A 14458-nucleotide genomic window follows, 5' to 3' on the forward strand; every position below is an offset into this window, starting at 1 on the left:
CCCCCGCCCCACCCCGCCCCGCCCTGCAGCTTGGCTACACGGTGCACAGCGGCTCGCGGCTGACGCACGGGGTGCTGGGGTTCTGCGTGGTGGTGGTGTCTGCTGCGTATGGCGTGGATCATGTGGAGGGGCGGGTGGAGGCCTTCCTGGCCGAGTTCAGGGGGACGCTGCAGGTGGGTTGTGGGTTGAGGGCTTGTGCGCGTGTGTTGAGGGTTTATGGGCATGCGTTGAGGGTGTGTGCTTGTGGGTGCGTGCGTGGCGTGCGTGTGTGCGTGTGTATGAGCGCGCGCACTTGCGCATATGCAATTGTCATGTTGCTGGTGTTGCGTCACCGAACAACGTGTGGGCTGTCAGCAGCATGGCCAGCTCATCGGACTCCCACTTGCGACAGCCGGTGCCCGTCCTTTTAACCCTGCCGCCTGGGCGACCCAGCCTCCAGCGGAGAACATGGCGCGCCCCCCGCCGCACGCATCACGAGGCCAACCCCACCTGCCCAACCTTTGACAACTGCAGGCGCTGCCGCAGGCGGAGTTTGACCGCCACCGGGACGCGCTGATCTCGAACAAGCTGACGCGCGACACGGCGCTGGGCCAGGAGGGCGACCGCGCTTGGGACGCGATCTGGTCCGGCCGCCACGACTTCCTCGGGCGCGAGCAGGAGGCACAGGTGGGCCCCCGTCCCCACATCGCACAGCGGCGCGCAGGAGTCTGCGCCCCCGCCACCCGCCTCGGCGCGCCCGGCAGGCCGCTGATCCGCCAGACCTGGCCGCCGCGCCCCTCAACGCCGCCCACGCACGTCGCTCTTCCGCCTGCGAGCACAGCAATTGCACCACCACCCACGCACTCAATCCAAACGACGCCAACGCCACAGGTGCTGCGGGGCGCGACGCTGGCGGAGGTGCAGGCGCTGTTTGATAAATACCTTTGGCCCCTCAGCCCGCAGCGCAGAAAGCTGTCAGTGCGCGTGGTGCCGCTCAAGGGCGCCGCCTCCGGCGCGGACGGCGCCGCCGCGGCGGGCGCGGCAGCGCGTCGGCACGGCGGCGCCGGGCAGCAGGAGCAACAGCAGGATCAGGAGCAGCAGCAGCAGCAGCAGCAGCATCAGCAGCGGCACGTCGGCCACGCGCACCCGCACCACGGCGCGCACCTGCCGCCGCCGCTGGGCGGCAGCCCCAAGGCCGGCAGCCCGCGCGCGCGGCGCGCCGGCGCCAGTGCCGGCGCCGGCGGCAAGGGCGCGGCGGCGGCGGGCAAGGCGCAGGCGGCGGCGGCGGAGGGGGATGCGGGGGCGGGCGTGCCCATCCTGCCGGTCCCTACTGAGTTGGCGCCAGACCTGGACGAGCTCAAACGGTCCCTGGGCACCTACCCCGCCCTGCTGTCCATGGCGCCGCTCGCCGCGAGGCAGCAGCAGTGACGCATGGGGGCGCCCGGCCGCGGGCCGCCTGTCGGGCAAGCGCAGGGCGCAGGGGCACCCGGAGTTTTGAGGCTTTCGGGCGCTGCTGCACCCTTGATTGTTGCTGTTGCTTCGCAGGCACGCCTGGGGTCTTCCGCTTGTTGCTGCAGCTTCCTGGCTGTGTATAGATAGCTGCTCAGAGTGCTGGTGTAAGGGCTTTGTTGGAGGGCGAACTTCCGGTTCATTGGGAGGCGCAGGGGTGACTGGCTAGCTGGCTGGAACGGGCGCGCCTTGGGTCGTTCATTCGGTCGCTCCTGCAGGGCTTTGATCAAGGGCAACTGCTTTGGCTAGCGATGAAAGCACACCTCAATGGCGTAGTCAGCCGGCCCCGTCTCACCCGGAGCACAGCAATGGCAGGCTTCAGGCAAGCAGTAGAGTGCTCAAAGCTTTAAAGCGAGTGGGGTATCCCTGCCTGTACTCTGTCCACCGAGACTTGTATCAGAAACAATCGCTGTTGTTATGGGGGCCTTGCTTGAGCATGTGGGTCGCCTACCAGCCGCGCCGGCATGCGAGTGCGCCTGCGTCAGCGCGTGACGGTCAGCGTTGACTCCTCCTGAGAAAGCGAGCGGACGCGGCGAGCCGCTGAATGATTGCCGGCTGGTGCAGCATCGTGGCCCGTCAAACCATTTAATAGCAGCTCACAATGCCCGCTCCCTGTTCAAGTTGTCGCACCACCTAGCGACCGCCCTGCCTAGTAGATCCCGCGGTCAGCGGACAAGGGAGGGACGGCTGACGAGGGGGCGTCCAACTAATTTTTCAGCCCGGCAGAGGGTCGAGCACGAACTCCGCAGGCTGGAGGCGGCATGTTTTTGAGCAGTCTCCTTGACACGCTGTGCACGCCGGGGCCGCACCAGCATGATAGCAGCACGATGGAATCGCCGATGGGAGATGTATGCTGCACCCCCGCGGCAGCGAGCAGCGTGGCCGAGGACGGGTGCACATGCAGGTGAGGAGGAAAAAATGTCAAGAGCAAGGGGCTGCCTACGCGCAGTAAACGTTGTGACTTGTAGTTTTTCAACATGCACAGAGCCGTGTGCGCTTGGGCAAGCCCAGTGGCCCCGGCTCGGGTGAGGCCGTGACGGCTGACGTGTCGAGTGGACGGAGAGACCCCCTCTCCTCTTGCGCGGGCAAACTTTCAAGGGTTATGCGAGTTTTACAAAGTAAAATGGGAACTAGGGGCCGTGGGTCGTCTCGTGGCCATGATCTGCCGCCAAAACAGAGGCTGTGCAACCTATGCCGGGTGAGATCCGGGATTTGGCCCGTTTGAGACGCACCAACACCTGCTCATTACTCCCTGCAGCAAGTCCGTGGGACTGCTGCGGGCGCTGCACATTGAGGGGCTGCCGCTGACAATGACGGCGTCCAAGCTGTCAGAGCTCATGACAGCGTATGGCCCGGTGCAGTACGCAGAGGTGCGGCGGGACCGACGGCAACGCTTGTGGTTGTTGTTGACCTTGCTCGGTGGCTTCCTCAGAGACGCCGCGCTGCAGGCTCTGCTGCGGCCGCAGCTGCGAATGCTGCGTCGTGCTTGTGACGCCCTGGACTTTCAAAAGTCTGGCGGCTCGCCTGGCACCCCCCCACGTATGCAGCGCCGCCCCCTACTGCGCAGGCTGCGCCCGAGGTGGCCAAGGACGAGGGGGGCTCCGTGACTGGCCGGCGCCTGCATTGCTACGTCGTCTTCGCAGACCATACCGGCGCCTGCATGGCCAAGCGCGCGCTGCAGCCGCGCATGCCCGACTCGCCTTGCACCCCCGCCTCGCTCGCGGGCGCAGCCTGCGCACGCGCGGGCGGCGGCGGGCCGCCGCTTGACGGCCCCGCGCTGGCCGCGGCGCTTGGCGGGCGGGCCGGGGCAGCGGCGCAGGCGGACCCAGCCGGCGACGCGCTCGCGCCGCGCTGGTGCGGCCTCACGCCGCGCGCCAGCAGCGCGCCGAGCGACGCGCTGTCTCTGACGCCGCTGGCCCTCACGCCGCGCGCCGGCAGCGCGGCGGACGGCTCCCCACGGCCCCAGAGCGAGCTGGGGGCCGACGACGCCGCAGCTGGCGGCACGGACGCGGAGCCGAGCGGCGCTTTCGACCAACATTCTAAGGACAGTAGCGCGGCGCCGCCTGCGGCGGCGTCAGCCAAGGAAACAATGCTGCCGCAGCACAGCGACGAGGCCTGCAGGGGACAGGAGGGCGACCAGCAGCAACAGCAGCAGCCAAACAGCCCGCCCTCATCCCCAGCACCTGATGCCGCCCAGAGCCCTCTGGCCGACGCGGCGGCCTCCTCGCCCGAGCCCCCGTTAGGCGCCCCCGGCGACAGGCCGCCCTCGTCGCCCGCCGCAGCCGCCGCCGCCGCGGCGCCGCCGCCGCCGCCGCTGGCGCTCCCCGCGCTGCCCGTGCTGCGCGTGCGCTTCGCCAAGCCGCAGAACGTCGCGGCGGCCTGCACGCCCGCGTTCCGCGCGTTCGTGGCCGCCCAGTGGGCGCAGGCGTCCGCGGCCGCAAAGGCGTGCCCCGACATCTCGCGAAAGCCCGGCTGCAAGGTCAACGCGCTGTTCATATCCAAGCTCCACCAGCACATCACGAGCGCGCGCCTGCAGGGCGTCTTCGGCAAGTTTGGCCGCATGATCGCTTGCGAGGTGCAGTATCACTCGGACGGCCGCAGCGCCGGCCACGGGGTCGTCATCTACGAGACGATAGAGGACGCCGAGCGCGCGCTGCGGGCGCTGAACGGGTACCGCCTGGAGGGCCGCGCGCTGGAGATTACGCCGCTGCGGCTGAAGAAGCTGCCCTCGAAGCTGGAGCACCTGAAGCACCGCATCAAGCGCCTGCCGGGCGCGCCGGGCGACGGCGGCTGCGGCGGCGGCGGGGGCGGGCAGAGCTGCTCGGAGGACGGCGGCGGCGGGTTCGGCGGGTTTGGAGGGCTGGGGCCCGGCGGCGGCACGGGCGTGGGCAGCGGGCAGGGCGCGCTCGGGCTGTCGCGCGCGCTGTCTGCGTCGCCGCGCGTCAGCGGCGCCGGCGGCGCGCCCGCGCCGCTCGGCGCGGCGGCGCTATCGGCGCACATGGCGGCCGCCGCCGCCGCCGCCGCGGCCTCCGTGGGCGGGGGTGGCTTCGCAGGCGGCGACGCCATGCAAGCCCTTAATGCGATGGCCTTTGCCCAGGGCGCCTATCGCCACGCGGGACTGGGCGCGCTTGGCGGGTTTGGCGCCGCGCAGCAGCAGGCGATGGCTGCCGCCACTGCCGCGGCGGCCGCGAGCATCCAGCAGCAGCAACAGCAGCAAAACCTGAGCGATGCCCTCGCGGCTGCGCACGGCATGCACCCTGCGGCCGCCGCGGCGCTGCTGCACTCGCTCGGCCCCGGCGGCCCCGCCCCCGCCCCCGCGCCCGTGCCCGACGCCGCCGAGCTGCACGCGCACGCGCAAGCTGCGCTGCTGCAGCAGCATTACGCCTCGCAGCGGGCCCTGGCGGCGGCTGCGGCCGCGGGGCTGACGCCGCAGCAGGTGCTTGAGCTGGCAGCAACCCTTGGGTCCGGCGGTTTCGACCCGTCATACCATGGCGGCACCGGTGCCATTGGCGGCCACGCGCCGGGCGGGCTGCTGCCCGCCTCGATGGGCCTGCCCCACCCACACTTCCCCGGCCTGCTGCCGGGCGGCGCCCCCAGCAGCGCGCCCCCGCCGGGGCTCGATCTGTCGTTCCTGTGATGAGATGAGAACCCCCGTCCTGTGGGCCCCGCATGACTGCCCCTGCCGGCACGCTGCACACTTGGCATGCGGTGGCGGCGGCGGCGGCGGCGGCCTAGCAGGGCGCCCCGCGCTGTTTTTGGTTTTCGCTTCCAACCGAGCATGCTCGACATTTTGGCGGGGCAATCCAGCCCCGCATGGAGGACGTGGGGGCGCGGGCGGCGCGCAGGGCGGCTCTGCGGCTCCCTGCCGCCGCGCAAACCCCCTGTGGCGGCCCCGTCTTATTTCCGGCGAACATCACAGCAATTGCAACGCCACGCAGGCAGGCCCCTGCAAGCAGGCCCGTTGCGGGGCATCGCCGCCCTGCCCCTCCCCCGCCGACTCGCCGTCGGTCGGGCGCCGTGGCCCGTGTGCGGCGCGCCCTGCCGGCGGCGCCCCGCGCACTCACCCATTTTTGGCAACAAAACAAGGAATGAAAGGCGCTTTTTGCGGCCGCGCCGGGGCCCCGCTCGCCATGCGCAGGCCCCCCCGCAAGGGCGGCCGGATCCGCCTCCATCCACCTTACCAGCAGTGGCCGCGCGGGGCGGCGCCCGGCCTGGGACCCATCCGTTCCGAGGGCGCGTGCGCCGGGGTGGGGCGCAGCATTCTGACGGCACGGCCGGCGCACAGGCGTTCCCGCGCGCAGGCGCCTCCGCGCGCTGCAACGGCCCCGCCATTTTGGCAGCGCGCGTCCCCTTGCTGAGCGCCCTTTTCACTAAACTGCCCGGCCCCACCGAGGTTCGCCAGCCGTGGCGCCGCGACATTTGGCCTATCTGTGGCGCTGTGTGGCCTATCCGCCTCGGCATGCAAGGTGGCGCGCCTCATCCTAAGCACCGTGGCGGCACGTGTGTTGCCGCCGCACGCGCCCTGCCGAGCGTGCACACCTCATGTCGGGCCGCCGCACTCCACTTTGTGTGTCTGAGGGCGTGTCTCGGGCGTGCCTTTGGAGCATGCGCGCAGGGTGCAGGGGCCGCCCGCACCCGTACCCCTTTTGCCATTGGCGCCGGGCTCAGCTGCTGGAGTTCACCGCGCCGTTTTTGACCCAGAGCGCAGCATCTCCGCCGCCAAGCCGCGGGGACAACGCAAACACGGATGCACTTGCGCTCCTGCTTTCGCAACAGCACACGCCGGGGTTTTTTGGCAAGGGCGGCAGCCCACCCGTGTGCAGCAATCGCAGGCCCGCCCGTTTTGCGGCGATGCCGTGCGCATGGCTGTTTTCGAGCGCACAACAAACAATCACCACCCATGCAGCACGGGCGGCCCTCACAGCAAGCCCGGCGCGTGCAGCGGCCCCGCGCGCCCCCGTCACCCTACACGCTGCCTCGCGCATGCGGCCCGTCGCTCCGGCTTGCGGGAGGGGGGGCGTGTTTTGGGCGTGCGATTTTTGGTTTGGTGCCCCTTGCGCCGCGGCCCCTGCGCGCCGGCCCCGCAGCACGGGCTTTCGGCCCTTCCTTTTCGTCCCCGCCGCCCCTTGCAACGGCGGGGAAGGGGGGGAGCATCGCCCCTGAATCACCCCCTGCGCAGACCAGGCGCTCTACCCGTCGTTTTGGATCGATGTGGGGGCGCCCCGCAGAGAGCAGCACGCGAGTACCCCCCTTTGGCAAGGACCCCATGTGGTGCGCGCGAGGGGTCACGGGCGCAGCCCTGCGCCCCATGTTTCTGTGTGGATTCCCGCCGTCGGCGCTCGGCGGGCTTTTGACATTTCCCGCTCCCTGGCACCGCCCGCGTTGTGCTTCCGTATCCCGGGATTTTTGACCAGCCACGGCCCCGACGCGCCGGCTGCAATCCCAAGCCAATTCTCCAGGCGCCCAGCTACCGCTGCAGCATCGCCCGCGCTTTTTTGCCCCGCATGCGTGCGGCCGCCAGCGGGCCGGCATGCCATCGCGCCCCGATGTATTTGTTCTGCGCGCCCATGGGGCCCGCGGCACCCCAGGTGCTCTGGGGCCGATTTCAACCCACACGGTGTGCTCGGCCGCGTGCGCCGCTCGTGAGCACACGCGCCGGCACGCTTGCACGCCACGCCTGGTGCCATTTTGAGAGAGCGTTGTTTGCCTGGAGTCTGCTGCATTTTTGCCCGAGGTCGTCATAAGAAGAGGGCGGCAAGAAGCGACGTTGCTGCGGAGACACACAAAAACTTGGCGAGTAACAGGCTGATGATGAGAAAGGCGTGTTCGCATGTGCCAGTAGGGAAGCGGCTTTGACTGCTCACGGGGACGCTTGAGATGGGTGGGTTTCCCGTGCTGGCTGCCCGGTCGCCGACAAGTGGGGCGGTGCCTGGAATGTGTCAAACTTGTGTCTGTTCTTGTCCGAGACTTGCAGCCGGCCGAGTAGCGGTGCCATACCGTATGCATGCTGTGGTGATCGCAGACCAGGTCCAGTGGCAGTTGGAACCGCGATACGCGTCTGGTTGCAGGCAGCAAGTGCATTGGCACCTTCCCGCCTTGCTGCACAAGATCTGGCTGGCGCAGATATGACTTTCGCTTGACGGACTCCGTTCATTTGAAGGCCTTCCACGCGATTGAGTGCAAGGTTTGCCTCGTTGTATACGAATTGCCCAGCTCTTGCCTCTTGCCGAAGCCGCGCAGCGTCTTCGCGCACAGATCATGTGTCCTTGTCGCTTAGAGCCGCGAAATCTGTTTACTAAGGTATATTAGAGTCATATACCAGGCATCTTGGAGATACACTTGTTTGTGTCTGTGCAACATGGGCAAGCGCAAGAAGCAAAGCAAGGACACGCCCGAAAAATGTCCTTGGCCCGTCATACAAGGGGATCCAGGTACGTGGCATACCAGCTCGGCATGTTGCCCTGTGCCGTCCACGATCGCCGCTCACTGCCGCGACACCCCGCCTGTCGCCCGCGCATGTCGCCCGCGCGCGTCGCAGCGCCTTTCTCGCGCTGTGCGGTCTACTTTGTCGAGGGGGAGTGGTACGCTGGCCATATCTATGCCTACAACGCCGATCTCAAACGCATCCAAGGTGAGCAGCAGCTCGCCATCCTGCCGCGCCGACCGCCTTCCACCAGCTGCAACCCATGCACGCGCCCCCGAAACATCCCCAAAAGCCAATCACGCCCGGCGCCTCACGCAGTGCTGCACGACGCGGATGGTCAGTACCATGAGGTGGAGTGGGACGAGGACGCGGCGCGCCTCATCGCAGACGACCACCCCCGCGCCGGCGGCGGCGACGCCGCTACAGTCGGCGACGGCGCCTCGCCTGCGGCCGCGCGGCGCCGCGAGATGCAGCGGCTGCGCGCGCGCGACCTGCACTTCCGCGAGACCGTAGCGCTCAACGACGTGCGCGAGGACGAAGACAGGGGACGCGCGCGGGCCGAGCTGGAGCCGGGACCAGAGGCGATGCGGGTGGCGCGGGCCGAGGCCGAGCGCGAGCGGGTGCTGCGGATGTTGCAAGAGTGCGACGCCGAGCTTGCAGATGCGAGAGATGCGGAAGCGAAGACACGCGTCCGCAGGAGCAACCGCGCCCGCGCCGCGGGCGCCGGCGAGTGGCGGGAGCAGCAGGTGCGCGAGGTGCGCCTGCAGGTGGCGCGCGACAGGGTCAGACTTCAGCAGTTGGAGCAGCAGGAGCAGCAGCAGCAGCAGGAGCAGCAAGAAAAGCAGCAGGAGCAGGAGCAGCAGCGGCAGCAGCAGCAGCAGCAGCAGCAGCAGCTTTCATCGCAGCCCCAGTCAGACGGCGCCCCACCCGCTGCGCCCGAGGCAGCGACCTCGCCATGCGCCACGCAACAGGCCGCGGCGCGGCGCGGCAGCGCGGCATCAAGGAGGGCAGCGGCCGGTGGCGGGGGCGCGCCGCATCCGACGGCAGCCGAGGCGGGCGGCGGCGCGCAGGCGCACGACGAGCAGCAGACCGGCCTCGGCGGCGCCAGGCGCCGGATGCGCAGGGTTGCACCATCAAGCCCCGAGGCAGGTGCGGCGGCCGCCGGCGGTCCCGGGGACGCGCCTGCGCACGCTGTGCGCTCGACCCGGCAGCGGAGCACCAGCCTCAGCGGCCACCCAGCGGTGGCGGTGGCGGGGCCGTTGGCTGTGGGCAGCCCAGAGAGCCCGGCAACGCGCAGCGGCCGCCTGGCCAATTGTGGGGTGCCTAACGGAGGCTTGCAGCAGCGGGCGGGGCCACTGATGCTGCTGCCGAAGCGTCGCTCTCTGGGGCCGGGCGGCGCCAGCAGGGGGAGCCTCTCGCCACAAGAGGCGCCGCGGGTCGAAGATGCAACGGAGGGCCAGCGCGGGGATGCGGCGGCGGCCGGCATGGGGGCCGGGCAGGTGGCGGCGGCGGACGCGGCAGCCGGTCTGGGCGAGGAGGGGGCCGGCCCGCTGCTGGATGGTGGGTCTGCGGGCTGTGAGGGGGCAGAGCAGGGACGTGCGGAAGTGGAGGAGGCAGGGGGTGGCTGTGAGCGGGAGGCCTCGGCTGCAGCCGCTCGACCTGGCGCCGCCGGCGCCGACAGCAAGCAGGAGCGGCGGACCCGCGGCGGCAGGGGGACGGGGGAGGATTTGCGCCGGCCGCACTCGCGCTTGGAGGAGCCTGAGGGCGCGGCGCAGCGCGACGGCGCAGCTGAGCCGGAGACAGAGCCTGCGGAAGCGCGAGAGCATCCGCTGGGGGGTGCTGAGGGTGCGGCATGCGCAGAGGCGGCGGAGGCGGCGCCCCAGGAATGGCGCCAGGTGCGCACCTCTCGCGGCCGACGGGGGAGTCTGGCCTGCTCGCTCACGCGACAAGGCTCGCGCCATGCATGCGTAGCTGAGACCGCTCTTGGGACTAGCTGGGGCCGCACCCCTCATCGGGTCCATTCTGATCCACAACCGGGCGTTTCCCACGCGCCCGCAGGACCGGCCGTTGAAGGTCACGTGCAGGGACCGCGGGCGCGGCAAGTACGACCTGCGGATGCCAATTGGGATGTTCAGGCAGCTGCCAAAGGCGTGGCGGAAAGGGGATCCCTTCGATTTGCACCTGGTGGTGGACGGCGTGGCCAGCGGGGTGCCGGCCGCATGCGCGGTGACCCCGAGCAGCCACGTGTGCGGGCAGCACGCTCAGGGCATTGTCGGCGTCGTCGGAGAGTCCGCCAGGGCTGAGTGTTGGAGGCTGGAGGGGGGGGCGCGGGTGACGCTGGTAATCGCAACCGGCGGCGGCGCGCGCCAGGGCGATGCGGGCGAGGGGCAGGACCAGCAACAGCGCGAGCGGCAGCAGCAGGGGCAGCAGCAGCAGGGGCAGCAGCAGCAGCAGCAACAGGTGCAGGAGGGGCAGCAGGAGCACCGTCTGCAAAATGGGCACCGAGCGGTCGGCGCTTGCCGGCCGCGTGAGGGCTTGGCGGAGCCCGACGAGATGGCGCACGCGGCTGGCGCCGCGGGGCATGCACCGCGGCACGATGTGACGGAGGCGGGAAGCGGCGTTATGGCGAGCGGCCGCCGCACGGGCGGCGAGAGGGGCGGTGCCGGTCGGGAGGGCGGTGAGACTGAGCTGCAGGGGCTGCAGCAGCAGCCGCAGAAGGAGGGGGAGGGCGGGGAGGAGCAGCATGAGGAGGAGGAGCAGCAGCAGGAGGAGGAGCACCAGCAGCACCAGCAGCACCAACAGCTGCACCAGCCGCAGCAGGAGCAGCAGCAGGAGCAGGAGCAGCAGCAGGAGCAGGAGCAGCAGCAGCTGCGGGTGGAGCAGCAGCTGCAGAAGCAGCAGCAGGAACTGCTGCAGGAGTGGGAGCAGCACCAGCAGAAGCAGCAGCAGCAGCAGCAGCAGCAGCAGCAGCAGCAGCAGCAGCAGCAGCAGCAGAAGGAGCAGCAGGAGGAGGAGCAGCAGCCCCAGCAGCAGCAGCAGCAGCAGCAGGACCAGCAAGACGCGCAGCAGCAGCAGCAGCAGCAGCAGCAGCAGCAGCAGCAGCAGCAGCAAGAGGCCAGTGTTGAGCCCCGGGCTGCGGCAGGCCCCGCCTGCGAGCAGGCCCTAGCCTCAGAGGACGATATGCCGCTGCTACAGCGCGTCAAGCAGCAGCGCCAGCTCAGCGATGCTGAGGTGCTGCAGCTGATGGCCACAGGAAAGCAGAGGGCAGATGAGAACCCAGGTGCGCAGCTGCCACGCGGCGCGAGGCGGAGATGGACGGGCGGCAGCGCCGCCGCTGCCGCGGCGCCGTTTCCGGCGCCGCGGGGCGCGTGCGCGGGCCAGCGGGCGGCGCGGAGCGGCAGCGGCGGCGGGATCACGCGGCTGCCGGCAGAGGCATGCTCGCCTGACGGCCGCGGCAGGGAGCGGCCGCGGGGCGCGGAGAGCGGGCAGGCGGGCTCCGGGGGCGGCGAGGGCGGGGCGCTGAAGGCCGCGGGGATCCCCCTGTCGGGCGAGTGCCACTATGGAGAGCAGCGGCGCGCCGTCGCGGTCCCGCCGCCGCCTGCAGGCTCGCCTGCACGCGCCGCGGCGCCGTTGCCAGCGGCTGGGCCGGGGCGGAGGATCCAGCCGACGCCCGCGCTTGCCCGCGCCGCGGCCCCGCACGCTCTGCCGCCGCCCCCGGCGGCGCCGGCGGCCCCGGCGGCCCCAACGCGCGTGGCTGCGCCGCCCCCTGTGGCCGGCGGCGTGAGGGCCGCCCCAGTGAGCTACGAATCCGTCGACGAGGCGATGCGCGGCGCGGAGGGTGCCCCGCCGCCGGGCGTGCCGCGGCTGAAGGGGTTTGGGCTGGCCGCACTCGACAAAGACTGCACAGCCTGTGTGACCAAGCAGCCCGTCGACCTGTCACGGTGGTGGTATGGGGCGAGGGTGCCGTGTATGACCCTCACGCCTGAGGTCAAGGCCGTGGTGGAGCGGCTGGGGCGCGCGGGCCAGCGGCCGAGGATCCACCTGTTCAAGCAGGTGGGCGTGGGAGCCCGCGGGCGCGCCCGAGGCAGCGAACGCAGGAGAGTGCAGAGGGGCCGCGCCTCGCCGACGTTGCGGGCGGGCGCCGAAGGCGGCGCAGTCGGCCGGCTGCGTGGTCGCTGCCTCTTTCTCGCGGCGGGGCGCTGCATCACGTGGCTGGGCTTGCCCCCTCTTTTCCTCGAGCCCACCGCACTCATCTCGCCTTACCTCCCCCTCCCCACATTCACATACACACACACACAGCCCCATACACACACATACTCCAATAACACGCTCTCACACCCACGCGCTCCAACACCCACACCCACACGCTTACACACCCACACCCACACGCATTCCCATGAATACACTCGTCCAGATACACACACAAACAATCCCGTCCACGCACCCGCCATGCGCGAACCCCTGCACAGGACGGCAGGGAGCTGGGGCAGGCCGCCAAGCTCAGCAAGGCCTGCCACGACTGCCAGGGGCAGCACGTGGCCTGGGCCTGCGGGGGCTGCACCTCCCCTTGGTCTTACTGCCAAGCGTGAGTTTCGATGGCCCCTCACACGACCGCGGAGCATGCAGAGGCGCTGCGGGGCCGCCTCGGGGCGGGCGCTGGCGTCTGTTAGGCTGGCGCGGCGCGCGGGGAGAGGCGTCACCACGCGCCGCGCCGGCAGCACAATGGGGATGTGGGCCCTGCGCGCCGCGCAGCGGCCTGTCACCCCGTTGAAGCGGCCAATCCCCGCCTCTCTGCCCTACGTGATATGAATCGCCCCCTCCACAGCTGCCTGGAGTCGCGCTACCCGCACCTGTCGGTCGCGGATCTCATGCGGCGCTGCCCCAAGTGCCGCGGCATCTGCAGCTGCCGCAACTGCCTGCGCGCGTCGGCGTTCTGTGCGCCGCGGCACGAGGGCGCGGAGCGGCGCGCGCACGCGGCGCGCGTCATGGCGCACGCGGCGCCGCAGCTGGCGTTGATGCTTGGAGACTTTGAGGCCGAGGTGGGTCGGACGGGTGAAATGGGCTGGTGACCAAAAAGTATGAGGTAGAGGCGTCCGAGGCAGCCGCACCAGATCGTGGAAGGGCCGGATCGCAGTCAGCAGACTAGGCTCCTGGCCCGGCTGGGCGGCGGGGTCGAGCCCGCGTGACTGCACGCCTCCCTCTCAGGCGGCGCCGCGCCGCGTTCTCGCCCGCCCACGCCCCGACCCCGCGCCCTGCTCCCTGTACCCTTCACTGGCCCCGCAAACGCGGACCCATCGCCCGCCCTCCGCCGCCCCGCCCGCGCCCCAAAAGGCCCTGCAGGACGGCCTGGCGCTGGAGTCGGTGCCTGTGGCGCCCCTGGACTATGCAGAGCGGCCCCAGTGCGACCGCTGCGCCACGAACATAGTGGACCTGCACCGCAGCTGCCCGGCCTGCACTTGGGACTACTGCGTGCCCTGCTGCGCGGAGATGCGGCAGGGGGCGGCGGCGGCGGCGACGGCTGAGGGCGGCGGCGGTGCGGCGGTCAAGGCGGCGGCATTGACGTGCGCCAACCCGCGGTGCGACGGGTTGGATGAGGCGCGCCGCGCCGCAGCCGTGCGGTTGCTGCGCGAGGCGGCGGCCGGGCGGCCTGCCGGGCGCGCTGCTGGCTGGGACGGCGCTTGCGGCGATGAAGCCAGCGGGGACGAGGGTGCGGCGGCGGTGTGTGGCGGTGGTTGTGATGGCCTGGATTGGCTCGAGGGCGGGGACGGGCCGACGGGCGGCAGCCTGCTGCCGATCGAGGGCGCGCCGCGGCTGGAGCTCCGGCGGCTGCGCTCTGCGGAGGAGCTGCGGCTGTGGCGCGAGGTGGTGCAGGTGGGGGTTTGAGAGGCGCCTGCGCAGCTTCCGGTCGAGCGGGTGGCGGGTGTTGCTGGAGGAGGATGGCACCTCCCACTCTGCTTGTTGTTTGGGTCTGCAGTTAGCGTAGAATGGATTGAGGTAGGGGTCTCGAGCCTCCTTTTGCAGCCAACAAGCCCGAAATGCCGAGCTGCACCCAACCGCCCTGTCCGCAGGAGCACGGCAACGGCGGCGCGCCGCCGGGCCCCTCCGCGCCGCCCCCGGGGCTGGAGTGGGTCGCCGGCCCAGAGTGGTGGCGCCATCCGGCCTGCCCGCACGCGTGGCGGCGCGCGGCCAGCCGGCGGGGGCAGCAAGATTACCTTTTCACCCCCAGCGCCCAGGACCTGAGGTGGGGGCCTGATCTGGAATATGAGAACTGACGAGGCTCTTGGGGGGCAGGAGGGGCACGGTTGCAATGGAACAGGCGCAAGAGCAGGTCAGCGTACGCGCGGCCGACGGCGCACGGCACCAAGGCCCGTGGCGCTCGCCCCGGGCTTCCCGACCGCCCACCCGGCCGGCGCGGCCGGCCCGCGCCCTCCCGAGCGCCGCCGGCCCGCGTCATTCGCACCACACTCCGCCGCCCGCCCTGCGTCTCACCATTACCCCCTGCGCTCGACGCCGCCGCGCGCCCCATCCCCCCCCCCCCCCCCCCCC

The 14458-nt window shown here is 70.9% G+C and overlaps 3 protein-coding genes across 3 annotated transcripts in view; all 3 read left to right on the forward strand.

Annotated features, from left to right (window-relative positions):
* Positions 1-1407, forward strand: part of MNEG_4161 (hypothetical protein) — a gene marked incomplete at both ends in the record, with an annotated part of 8837 nt that extends 7430 nt beyond the window's left edge. Inside the window, 3 exons of the mRNA XM_014047358.1 lie at positions 30-173; positions 514-666; positions 871-1407. Of these exons, the coding sequence (XP_013902812.1) occupies positions 30-173; positions 514-666; positions 871-1407 (834 nt within the window). The remainder of the gene's footprint in view (positions 1-29; positions 174-513; positions 667-870) is intronic.
* A 1238-nt stretch (positions 1408-2645) lies between these two features.
* Positions 2646-5125, forward strand: MNEG_4162 (hypothetical protein; the record flags this gene model as incomplete). Its single annotated transcript, XM_014047359.1, has 3 exons — positions 2646-2686; positions 2747-2858; positions 3056-5125. The coding sequence occupies 3 exons, from the start codon at positions 2646-2648 to the stop codon at positions 5123-5125; spliced, it is 2223 nt and encodes a 740-aa protein (XP_013902813.1).
* A 2721-nt stretch (positions 5126-7846) lies between these two features.
* Positions 7847-14184, forward strand: MNEG_4163 (hypothetical protein; the record flags this gene model as incomplete). Its single annotated transcript, XM_014047360.1, has 8 exons — positions 7847-7919; positions 8027-8119; positions 8231-9807; positions 9971-11965; positions 12382-12497; positions 12738-12951; positions 13244-13783; positions 13981-14184. The coding sequence occupies 8 exons, from the start codon at positions 7847-7849 to the stop codon at positions 14182-14184; spliced, it is 4812 nt and encodes a 1603-aa protein (XP_013902814.1).
* Between the last annotated feature and the right edge of the window lie 274 nt (positions 14185-14458).

This window comes from Monoraphidium neglectum (assembly GCF_000611645.1).
Source record: "Monoraphidium neglectum strain SAG 48.87 unplaced genomic scaffold scaffold00563, whole genome shotgun sequence".
NCBI classification, from domain to species: Eukaryota; Viridiplantae; Chlorophyta; class Chlorophyceae; order Sphaeropleales; family Selenastraceae; genus Monoraphidium; species Monoraphidium neglectum.